General features: G+C 43.5%; 2 protein-coding genes across 2 annotated transcripts in view; both read right to left on the bottom strand.

Moving 5' to 3' along the window:
• The window catches only part of KIAA0232 (KIAA0232 ortholog), a 71,882-nt gene that overhangs the window by 24,407 nt on the left and 34,861 nt on the right, over positions 1-12,614 (bottom strand). The gene's annotated exons all lie outside the window — the stretch shown is intronic.
• On the bottom strand, positions 8,133-9,589 carry LOC121676444. Its single transcript, XM_042052935.1, has 2 exons — positions 9,544-9,589; positions 8,133-9,486 (listed from the first exon to the last, which is right to left on the bottom strand). The coding sequence occupies exon 2, from the start codon at positions 9,451-9,453 to the stop codon at positions 8,305-8,307; it is 1,149 nt and encodes a 382-aa protein (XP_041908869.1). The 5' UTR covers positions 9,454-9,486; positions 9,544-9,589; the 3' UTR covers positions 8,133-8,304.

Here is a 12,614-nt window from a genome sequence, read left to right as displayed (position 1 = left end):
AAATAAGGTTCCACCTTGCATTATCATAGTAAGGTAGATGACACTAAGAAACACTTAAGAGTATGTACTTGTAAATGTTTTTGACCCTTTAGCAGCAAGAACACAAATCTTTATCTGTTTATTTGAATATGTAATGATTTATCACAAAGATACTGGACCAGTCAGAAAAACAAATTCTATTTATTAACTTCTCTTTTTGGGGCTCATGAATAGTTGATCCAAAGTAATCTTCAATAAATGTGTGACCTCAGAATATTAATTTCCAAGCAAACTGCCTTAATATCACATAAATCCAAGCCATTTTAAGAAATATGAGAGCAATAGCTCTCCAACAAGGAAATAAAAATACTTCCTTGAAACTCTCTTAATCCTGTCTTTGGTATTAAAACAACATTAGGAAAGGTAAATTACGTATCTAGCAAATAGCTAGGATCAGGCTCAGATTTCAGAGCTGTAATTCACCACATCACACACCACCTTCTAAGAGAGAGAGAGATAATAAATAGCACGTGTTATTTACTAATTCTAGATAAAAGAGATCATCTGCCAGCTCAAATTAACTTCAAATAAACATGCTATCCCTAAATGTAGGTTACTAGAGCAGCTAATCTGACTTCTGTTATTTAAAACTTAATTCTTTTAGCTCCCTCCCATAGCAGGCTACACTGAAATAGATGTTATCCCCCAAGAAAGGATAATTCCTCACTAGAAACTATTCTTCCTGATTATTATTCATCACTTATAAACAAACATGCTGACTTCAAAGCCACAACAGACTTGCTATCCATGTAAGCAGTGCTGCTGTGAGATTTCACTTAATCACAGTACTTCAGCTTGCCCATGCTAAAATGTTCTTATCTGTATTATCAATGAAATGGCAGAAACTTTTAAAGTGAGTTCCCACCAATTACGCAAAAGCTCTTTTCTGCACCAAGTGAAATGCAGAAAGGACACTTGAATTTTCCTCAGCAGGTGCTCTGTCAGGTTCATTCAAGTTTGCTTCTGTGTATGATAAGAATTCATAATGGACCCCCATCTCAAATTTTTTGTGAAAATTATTGCTCTACATTAAGGAAAATTATAATCTAATAACACTGCTCTGTGATGGAACACAAGGCATTATTCAGGAGAGCTCTGTAACCAGCTCCTCTGGCATTTTCCTGGCACACCTGTGTGCCTGAAAGTCTGTGCTGCTCCTCCCTCCAAGAAATGCATACACCAACTTCCCTTCTGTCCCAGGCTTATCAGAGAAGCTGCTGTGAGGACAGATCTGCCTTGCCCCAGTTTGCCCCCATTTTCATGGGAAGTACATACAAGGTGAAATAACTTTCAATCACACTGAACACCTACTTTCAGCCTCCAAGACAGTCATCTCTACTACGGGAAATATTTAATGTTATGAAGCAACTTTTGTGTAGACTAAGCTCCCACAAGGAATTTCTCCAGTTCAGTATGTACATTTTCTATATTGAGAAAACACATACAAAAATTGGAATAATTAAAACCTTTGTCAACTTCAATTAATGTTACTATTACAGACAGCAAAGTGGTTTCAGTAACATGACAAATCAGATATGTGGAACTATGAATATCTGTTTAATGCCAAAGTCATAAAGAAAAAGGAATTGATTTATTGTAATTAATTTATTCTGTGATGGCTACCTTGGCAAGACAAATGACTTTCATTTCCTATATGGTATCTGAAGTTATTTTTAAAATTCTTTCCTAAATAATGCTGCATGTTCTGGAAACAGCTAGTATATCCCTTTCCATAAGGACAACTGGACACAAACCAAAAGAAAGAGAACATTCATTTAATTTTTGAAGTGTTTTTGGCATTTTCTGGTAAAGGACTCTGAACAATCATCCTCAGACACATAGAAATGCTTACTACTAAGCTAGTCAGGATATATGCTTCAAGAACCATTAAGGCTATTTTGGAACCTTAACTTCATTTTTTTACTTTAATAAATTGAAACTTTTCAACATGCACTTCACCTTTCTATTTGTTAAGATGGCTTTTACACAACTTGATTCATTCTTCTGCTGTCCCGTATCTTTACATTAACACTCTTGTTCATGTCACTTCTAATTATACATAGATCTGTAATTTAAATCACTTACGAAACCATCTAATGTTTACAACCTGATTCTCCGGTATCCCAGTGTCGTGGTCAGTGTGTATTACCTAATTAATATTAGGTTATGTTAGAGAAGCAGGGAACAGCAGGAATAAATCAGTGATTAAAATGAATTTTAAATCATCTAGTTAAGGTGCCATTCTGCTTAGAAAGAAAGACAGTTCTTGCTATAAACTCCAGAAGTCCTTTTCCCTCAGTTCTTGCCTATCGCTATTGCAAAGTGCAAGGCAGATGATGTGACAGTGCCTTGGTCTAAACTGGCACACAGATACCATAATCTCTGGAGACAGCAATAGTTGGCCAGAGTAACCCTCAATAAAAACATGCTCAGATATGCAATCATAACCAATTGATTCATTTGGCCTGATCAGGAGATTATTTCTACAAATAAGTTTTATGTGCAGAACTGTAGTAACTGCATGGATGCCCCACGCCTACTAATGTTCAAGGCCAGGTTGGATGGGGCTGTGAGGAAACTGGTCTAGTGGGAGGTGTCCCTACCCATGGCAGGAGGTTGGAGCGAAATGATCTTTAAGGTTCCTTCCAACCCAAACCATTCTAGGATTCTATGATTCTATGAAAGTTTGACAGTTCTGCACTTCGAGTAAGAAAGATGACAAATGCTAAGAAAATGTCAACAAAATCTTATTTTAGACACATCTCAAGTCTGTGCTGAAAGCAAGGCACATTTGAGAATAAAATTACCATTAAAATTTTTAGGAAAAATTTTTCACTAGAGCCCCACTTGTTCCTCTGTGTGCTCCTGCATGATAACACAAGTATCAGAAGAGTTCTATTCCCCCGTCGTAACTCAAAGTAAGCAAAGCCAGTGCTCTATGCTGTTAGCATGCCCACACCTGACTACATTTAAAAGAAATTACTGTTATGAAGTTTCACCAATTATGTTTCCATGTCACCCCCAAGCAGTAATTTCTTAGAACAGTGGGATGTGTGTTCTTGTCAAATACATTAGAGCAGTTCTGTTTCAAAATTCATCACGGAATCTATCAACCAAGACTACCTCTTGCTTTAACATGTTGCACACGGTTTCATGTGGCAGTTAGAAGACTTTGAGAGCTCAGTTAGTTCAGAATGGACCACACTGCCTGAACCCCATTATGACAGGCCTTGGGAGATCAGCAGCATTAGACACTAGGAATGTCTCAGGATGTGCTGTGGAACAGCTTAGGCAAAGTGGACACCTACATTGGGAGAAGGAAAGAGTCTTGGAGCACTGGTTTCATCAGCGCTGAAAGTAAGATCCACAGGAAGCTGTCTCCTCATTCTTAAAAAGCCCTCACACATTTCATCAGAAGGACACAGACACTGCTTTAACTGAAATTCTGGCACCATCTTGGAGTGCAGCTTCACGTGTCACACTGCAAGTGTTCAGTGAATTAACTGCACTCCATAGCAACCGCAATAGCACAGCTGCAGACCTGCTCACTATTGAGCAATGCAAATTTTAGCAGAAAAGTCATCAGGTAAGAGCTAATTAAGCTTGGATTTAAGACCAATGGACAGGCACATAAGTAATTTCAATATTATTCCTGGGAAATACACCTATTCAAAAGTCTTACATGTATCAGTCTCCATAAGCAATTCCAACCTTGCTCACAGTATCCACCTTGTAAAAAGTAACACACATGAATTTCTAAACTCTTATTTAATAAATTTCTGAGTCTCAAATATACTGCTTTCTGTCTTTTTACTGACAGTAACAAGACAAGTAATGACAAGTTTCATTATTCAAATACAAAATAATTTAGACTGTCAGAATTAGGAGGTTTTAAAAAAAGAAAAAAAAATCTCAAATTGCACATGAACAAACTGATCTGTGTTTCAGATAGGAATTACAAACAACAACAACAAAACTAAACATCAAGTTATTTAATTTTGACAGATCAGCTGTTTTTACTTAAAATTTGAGGCAGTAATTTAAGGATAAAATTTCTTATTTTCATCAGAGGACTTTTATATAAATATTCTCCAGTCCTAAACATTAGGTTTTTTTACTCAACATTTCATTAGAATGGATATCCCTACATGACCAGTTAACTGCAAACCAACATTTTAAAATTTCTTCCAGACTTCAGCAGGATAAAAATTAAGATGAAATCTCTACTCAAGGTCAATATTAACAAGCTTTTAAAAACTTGAGCAATTCTTCAGCATGTCTTTAAACTGCTATTTATTCAAGTGTTTCAGAAAAAATAAACTTTAGAACTACAGTAAGAATAGCAATTGATTGTTACATTAAAGTACTTGGCTTAAAAGTTCTTCTCACCATCATTCTGTGTACTAGTTTGAAAACAAACCAGTGGGAGGCACTAAGTCAGAATAACAATTTAATGGAAATTAAAGAAAAAGGGGAAAAAAAAGTAGAAGAAAACACTGTCAAACTGACAGAGTCAAGGTACAACCTGACACCCTGTTAGGCAGGGTGGTGATAGCAGTCTGGTGGAATGGTGGCTGCAGTCCTCTGAAGCAGTGATCCTGTAGTAAAACAGTCTGCTCTTCCTCAGGAAGTCCAATGGTGGCTGTGTAGCTCCTGTCCTCTGGAAATCCAGTGGGAAGCCCATGTCTCTGGTGTTCAGCCTCAGATTATATCCACGATGGGATGCTTGGTTCCTCCCTCTGGGCGGAGCATCTCACAATGGGGTAACGAGTCATGAGGCCAAGTGTTGATTAGGCTCATTAACAGGAGAATAGCCCGGAGGGAGTTATCTCTGAGTCAGGCGGCAGGACAATGGTGGGCAATTAACAGAAAGATAGTCTGGGGGGAGGAGGCAAGGAAACACTGCCCCACCTGGTTTCAACGGCTCCTGAGGATGGTAATAGAATACACTGCAACCCAGGACATTATCCACCCCTTATTCTATTACCATCTACATTATCCCAAATCAATACCTTCTTAAACTCTAAAACACACATACATATACATATATATATATATACACAGTGAAACCTACACACCGTTCTCACCTAAGATTAGGTCTCCTTGTGGTACACAACGGGTTTCCCCATCTTTCTGCATTACCCACCAAGTGCAACCAGGTCCTTGAGCAAAGACAATCCCACGGATGGGTTTGTCTTTGCCTGAGGTGGGATTAATCCAAACAGTCTTTCCTAAAATACCTCTCAGGTGTACCACAGGGACTCTATCTCCATCCACTGTGTGCAAGGGTTCAGACTCGGCAGGACCAGCTCGATTGATGGACCCTCGGGTATTGACTATCCAGGTGGCCTTTGCTAAGTTCACTTCCCAATTTTTGAAGGTCCCCCCACCAAGTGCCTTTAGGGTAGTTTTAAGTAGTCCATTGCAGCGTTCAACTTTTCCAGCAGCTGGTGCATGATAAGGAATATGATATATCCATTCGATACCATGTTCTCTGGCCCAGGTGTTGATGAGGCTATTCTTAAAATGAGTCCCGTTGTCTGATTCGATCCTATCAGGGGTGCCATGTCTCCACAGGACTTGCTTTTCCAGGCCCAGGATGGTGTTCCGGGCTGTAGCATGAGGCACAGGGTAGGTCTCCAGCCATCCAGTGGTTGCTTCAACCATGGTCAACACGTAGTGCTTGCCTTGGCGGGTTTGGGGAAGGGTGATGTAGTCAACTTGCCAGGCTTCACCATACCTGTACTTTGACCATCGTCCACCATACCACAGAGGCTTCACCCGCTTGGCCTGTTTGATTGCAGCACAGGTCTCACAACTGTGGATGACCTGTGAGATGCTGTCCATAGAAAGGTCCACCCCTCGGTCACGGGCCCATCGATATGTTGCATCTCTCCCCTGATGACCAGAGGCATCATGGGCCCAACGAGCTAGGAATAATTCTCCCTTGTGCTGCCAGTCCAGATCCACCTGTGATACTTTCACCTTGGCAGCTCGGTCCACCTGCTCGTTGTTGCGATGCTCTTCATTAGCCCGACTCTTGGGTACATGCGCATCCACGTGTCGAACCTTCACGGTCAGCTTCTCTACTCGGGCGGCAATGTCCTGCCAAATCTCAGCGGCCCAGATGGGTTTCCCTCTGCGCTGCCAGTTGGCCTTTCTCCAGCGATCCAGCCATCCCCACAGAGCATTGGCTACCATCCATGAGTCGGTGTAGAGATAGAGCCTCGGCCACTTCTCTCGTTCAGCAATATCCAAAGCCAGCTGGACGGCTTTAAGCTCTGCAACCTGACTCGATCCACCTTGTCCCTCGGTAGCTTGTGCAACTCGTCGTGTGGGGCTCCATACTGCAGCTTTCCACTTTCGATTAGCACCTACAATTCAGCAGGAACCATCAGTGAAGAGGGCATAACGTCTTTCAGTCTCCGGTAGCTCATTATATGGTGGGGCTTCCTCAGCACGAGTCACTTGCTCTTCCTCTTCTTCAGAGGATAATCCAAAAGTCTCACCTTCAGGCCAGTTTGTTATAATTTCTAGAATCCCAGGGCGATTCGGGTTTCCAATACGGGCACGCTGTGTGATGAGGGCGATCCACTTGCTCCATGTGGTGTCGGTGGCATGATGCGTGGAAGGAACCTTTCCCTTGAACATCCACCCCAGCACCGGTAGTCGGGGTGCCAGAAGCAACTGTGCTTCAGTGCCAATTACCTCTGAGGCAGCCTGGACTCCTTCATAGGCTGCCAAGATTTCCTTCTCTGTGGGAGTGTAGTTGGCTTCAGATCCTCTGTAGCTTCGGCTCCAGAATCCCAGTGGTCGGCCCCGAGTCTCACCAGGCACCTTCTGCCAGAGGCTCCAGGACAGACCATTGTTCCCGGCTGCAGAGTAGAGCACATTCTTCACCTCTGGTCCTGTCCTGACTGGGCCAAGGGCTACCGCATGAGCGATTTCCTGCTTGATCTGGGCAAAGGCTTGCTGCTGTTCAGGGCCCCAGTGGAAATCATTCTTCTTGCGGGTAACCAGGTAGAGAGGGCTCACGATCTGGCTGTACTCGGGAATGTGCATCCTCCAGAAACCTATGGCGCCTAGGAAAGCTTGTGTTTCCTTCTTGCTGGTCGGTGGAGACATCGCAGTGATCTTATTGATGACCTCGGTGGGAATCTGACGTCGTCCATCTTGCCACTTTACTCCCAGGAACTGGATCTCTTGGGCAGGTCCCTTGACTTTGCTCCTTTTGATGGCAAAGCCAGCTTCCAGGAGAATCTGGATGATTTTCTCTCCTTTCTCAAACACTTCCTTTGCTGTGTTTCCCCACACGATGATGTCATCGATGTATTGCAGATGTTCTGGAGCCTCACCCTTTTCCAATGCAGTCTGGATCAGTCCGTGGCAAATGGTGGGACTGTGCTTCCACCCCTGGGGCAGTCGGTTCCAGGTGTATTGCACACCCTTCCAGGTAAAAGCAAACTGGGGCCTGCATTCTGCTGCCAAAGGAATGGAGAAGAAGGCATTGGCAATGTCAATAGTGGCGTACCACTTCGCTGCTTTGGACTCCAGCTCGTACTGAAGTTCCAACATGTCCGGCACAGCGGCGCTCAATGGTGGCGTGACCTCATTCAGGCCACGGTAGTCCACCGTCAGCCTCCATTCTCCACTGGACTTACGCACTGGCCATATAGGGCTGTTGAAAGGTGAATGGGCCTTGCTGACCACCCCTTGGCTCTCCAGTTTGCGAATCATCTCATGGATGGGAACCACAGAGTCTCTGTCGGTGCGGTATTGCCGGCGGTGCACTGTTGCTGTGGCGATTGGCACCTGTTGTTCTGCAACTCTTAGCAGTCCCACGGCAGAGGGGTCATCTGAGAGGCCAGGCAATGTACTCAGTTGTCTGATATCTTCTGTCTCCACAGCAGCTATCCCAAAAGCCCAACGATGTCCTTTTGGGTCCTTGAAATATCCATTTCTGAGATAGTCTATGCCGAGAATGCACGGGGCCTCCGGGCCAGTCACGATGGGGTGTTTCTGCCACTCATTCCCAGTTAAACTCACTTCAGCTTCCAGTACAGTCAGCTGATGGGATCCTCCTGTCACCCCAGAAATAGAAATGGGTTCTGCTCCCACATATCTTGATGGCATCAGAGTACATTGAGCACCGGTGTCAACCAAAGCCGTGTATCTTTGTGGGTCAGATGTGCCAGGCCATCGGACCCACACAGTCCAAAAGACCCGATTCTCCCTTTCCTCTACCTGGCTAGAGGCAGGGCCCCTCTATTCCTGGTCATGTTGCATGTTGCTCCCTTCCGGTGAATACGTTCCTGAGGTCCCTTCAAGAGGATCGGTCATATTATCATTCTGGTACCGTCTGGAGTTCTGTGTGCGGGAGACTGGATTAATGTTGACTCTAGATGCGCTTCTTGTGGTAGTTGTCCCTCTTTTTAGTTCACGTACCCGAGCTGCTAAGGAGGAGGTGGGTTTTCCATGCCACTTACTCATGTCTTCTCCATGTTCCTGAAGGAAAAACCAGAGGTTACCTCGTGGGGTGTATCCTCTCTCCCTGGTTGGGGGTCGCCGGTTCCTAATGGCAGAGACTCTTGTTGGTTCTGGTGAGATCTGGTAAATCTCTTCCTTAAGTTCCTTTTTCAATTTCTGATGGCCTTCTTCAATCAAGCTCCGGACTTGCTCAGCCGAAAGACTTGTTTCCACGGATGAGACGTGGGTGCGAAACGGGGCTGTGACGGTGTCCTCGTAAATCCTCAGTTTGTTCACCAAGACGCCCACCCTGTCCTCGCCTTCCCTCCATTGCAGCGTTGCCAGGTAACGGGAGTATATCTCTGGTCCAAGGCGTGCGAACCTCAACCACATCTGTGATGTGCACTGGACACCATCTGGGCTCTTAGGAAATCTCTCATCTTCTGAGAAAATGATCTCCAGCACAGCCAATTCCCTCAGGCACCGGATACCTTGTTCCATTGTGCTCCATTTTCCTTGGTGCACCTGGAGGTCTTCTTTACAAAGGTACCTGTCCCTTACACTTGTCAGCAGTCGCCGCCAGAGGCTGAGGGTTTCTTGGGTTCTCCCGATCCCCTGGTCAATGACCACATCCCGGGACAGAGATCCCAGTTGCCTGGCCTCACTTCCGTCCAGAATGGTGTCATTGGCTGCAGCGTCCCAGATGCGGAGCAGCCAGGTCAGGATAGACTCGTTCGTCTGGCGGGTGAATTCCCTCCGCAGGTCTCGCAGCTCACCCAGGGATAGCGACCGAGTGATGATCTCTGGCTCTGCCTCTTCTGCTGGGTGCGAAGGTCCTGCTGCATCCTCGTCAGTCACTATGCGGACTGATTTGCTTTTTGATTTCTTCTTCTGCACGGGGGCAACTGCAATCGGTTTAGGCTGTTCTGGTTCAGTGATGGTTTGCATGGGGACGCTGACAGTGCTTTTGGTTCCTTTCTCCTCTGAGTCAGTCTGCGTAGACATGGACGCTGTTGTTCTACATTTGGTTCCTTTCTCCTCTGTGACAGTCTGTGTAGAGATGGACACTGTTGCTTTTTGTTTGGTTCCTTTCTCCTCTGTGTCAGTCTGCGTAGAGATGGATGCGGTTGCTTTGCTTTTGGTTCCTTTCTCCTCTGTGACGGTCTGCGTAGAAATGGATGCGGTTGCTTTGCTTTTGGCTCCTTTCTGTGTGACAGTCTGTGTAGACATGGTATTTGCTGCTTTGCTCCTTTTCACCTCCTCCTCAAGCAGACGTTGCACCACACTAAGTAGTGTTTTGTTTCTAAGCATGGTGTACACAATGCAGGCCATAGAGAAAAAAGAGAAGAGAACTGACAAGAAGATTATACCATCCTTAACATCCAGAGGGAACTCAATTTTTTCAAAAACTGCTGTGCCTGGCCTGAAAGGCTGGAAGAAACCACTCTCTACTCCTCCCACCAGGGGCTGGCTGTGATTGTTGAAGAGGTCCCAGACATAGGAGCCCAGACTAGGACAGCCAAACAAAATTGAGTATATATTCCGAATGGTATTCATCGCCTCGCAGGTTATTATGCTATAGACATAATAAACCAATAAAGCAATTCTCATACCATTCCCTGGTTTTAACAGGAGTAATACAACAGGCAGGTAGTTCCCCATGTGAGGAAAAATATAGAGAGCAAGATACAGTACCCATGCAGACCAGCTGAGCACCATGGTGAATAGATTTCTGTTTATACAAAATTGTAATTCTGACTTTTTCTCAGAGCAGGCCCCACGTTGGGCGCCAAATTATGTACTAGTTTGAAAACAAACCAGTGGGAGGCACTAAGTCAGAATAACAATTTAATGGAAATTAAAGAAAAAGGGGAAAAAAAAGTAGAAGAAAACACTGTCAAACTGACAGAGTCAAGGTACAACCTGACACCCTGTTAGGCAGGGTGGTGGTAGCAGTCTGGTGGAATGGTGGCTGCAGTCCTCTGAAGCAGTGATCCTGTAGTAAAACAGTCTGCTCTTCCTCAGGAAGTCCAATGGTGGCTGTGTAGCTCCTGTCCTCTGGAAATCCAGTGGGAAGCCCGTGTCTCTGGTGTTCAGCCTCAGATTATATCCACGATGGGATGCTTGGTTCCTCCCTCTGGGCGGAGCATCTCACAATGGGGTAACGAGTCATGAGGCCAAGTGTTGATTAGGCTCATTAACAGGAGATAGTCCGGAGGGAGTTATCTCTGAGTCAGGCGGCAGGACAATGGTGGGCAATTAACAGAAAGATAGTCTGGGGGGAGGAGGCAAGGAAACACTGCCCCACCTGGTTTCAACGGCTCCTGAGGATGGTAATAGAATACACTGCAACCCAGGACATTCTGTCTCCATTTTCTGGCAAGTTGCGATGTACTTACGTTGCCTCTGCTCCTGACTGCAAGAGCATCTGCAGCCAAAGACTCATTCATACGAATATAGACAATTTGAGACACCAAAATGCTTGTCACACAAAATATACTGTCCTCAGAACATACATTAACAATTTGCATTCTTGCATATACCAGATGGAATCTGTTAAAATCAGGCCTCCTCTCACAAACACACTTAGTCCACAACAGGTGCAAAGACACAGTGAGGCAGAGCAGGTTCTCTGACTCGTCAATCTCCATGATGTAGGAAATGTTTTAGAAATAAACACCAAATTGTAGGCTTCTTGAAGTTAAATGTTTGTTTTCAGGACCATGAAATTAAAACCAGAACCTTGGATTTTTGTCTCAGATTAGTGTTTTACAGCATTACTCTTTTTAGCAAGAGAGGAAAAACTGAATTCAAGCAAAACTAAGCTACCAAATGAAGTACACCCTAAGAATGAATACTGTGGAAATGAAAATCTACAAGAGGTGGTTTCAAAATATTTGTTTCAACCACTAAATGAAAGTCTGACAAAACAGTACTTACTGCTAGCAAGCCAATTTTCATATAATCCATTTACAACTTCCTCTCTCCATCAAGCACCTTTTTGAAGCGATCACCCAATTTTAAGGCTTTTGATTACTGTTAGGAGGAGGAGGCAGACTGACTACCGTTTCTCAACACATTATTGGTTTAAATAACTAAATGCAAAATTAAAAATTACATTACCCGGATCTCTGTAATTTCCTATGAGAGTTAGGAAAGTTACTACTGATCCTCATTACCTCTTCATCCTTTGCACACTTTTGTCTCTAAAATAGATCAGGTTGCAAAATCCCAAAGTCTTCACTGAATTGTCTCCCTTGTTTTGGCTCTTTTGTGTGTGTTTGTTTGTGTGTGCCTGTACACACGTGTGTATACATACTCTGTCTACAGATGTACATAGGGTAAACCCTAAAATCACTTCACTTAAATACAATTTTATTTAAATATATTTAAGTTGAAATACACCAAGACTTTTTTTTCCAATTACTCCCAAAAAAGGGGCTCAAAGTTGCTTGCTTTGCTCCAATACTAAGGTTGAAAGAAGAGGTTAGGCTGGAAGAGCAAGTGTTCCATATCCATGTGAGCAGATCGGCATTTCTGTATCCACCTACTTTGAAAAAGGGATCACAGAAGGACAGCAAAACTGTAAAAAAGCTCTATAACTGCCCATGTGGACTATTTATCAGGCCACTTGCAAAAAGAGAACATCCTCATGAACACATCTACCTCATCTGACAACAACAACAAAAAAATCGCAGGTAAACATTTCTCAGATGATTCAGAAAACTATTTTAAAAAATTCAAGTGGCACCAGAAAAAAAGTGTTATTTGTATCTCAACAATTTTTATAAATACTCCTTACACACAAGTGACCTACAATTCCAACTACAGTTCACAGAGTATTTTTATCTTTTTGTAGAGACAAAACCATGAAAACTGTTTGGAGCAGCTTGAATACCTCAGCAGAAATAGTATTCGAACATTATCTTTCACTGTCTAAAATCTACTGATTATTCCCATCAGATCAGCACACAAACTTAAACACAAAAATGCAACAACATGAGAAACGTGTTTGAAAAAGCAGAAATAAAAGATATCTTACAAATTATTTTAAAGTATTACTAGCATTTAAGCAGGATCACCCTTCCCTTTAACTCTAGGGGAAAAAA

The sequence above is a fragment of the Corvus kubaryi genome, unplaced genomic scaffold (assembly GCF_017639235.1).
Source record: "Corvus kubaryi isolate FWS band 111438036 unplaced genomic scaffold, C.kubaryi_AGA036_p1.0 split1-131, whole genome shotgun sequence".
In the NCBI taxonomy this organism is placed as follows: Eukaryota; Metazoa; Chordata; class Aves; order Passeriformes; family Corvidae; genus Corvus; species Corvus kubaryi.
The sequence above is the reverse complement of the archived record's forward strand: the minus strand, read 5'-3'. Positions and strand labels throughout refer to the sequence as shown.

Excerpts from the sequence above, each read along its gene's own strand:
- LOC121676444 (XM_042052935.1), bottom strand. The coding sequence starts at position 9,453 with ATGCAAACCATCACTGAACCAGAACAGCCTAAACCGATTGCAGTTGCC.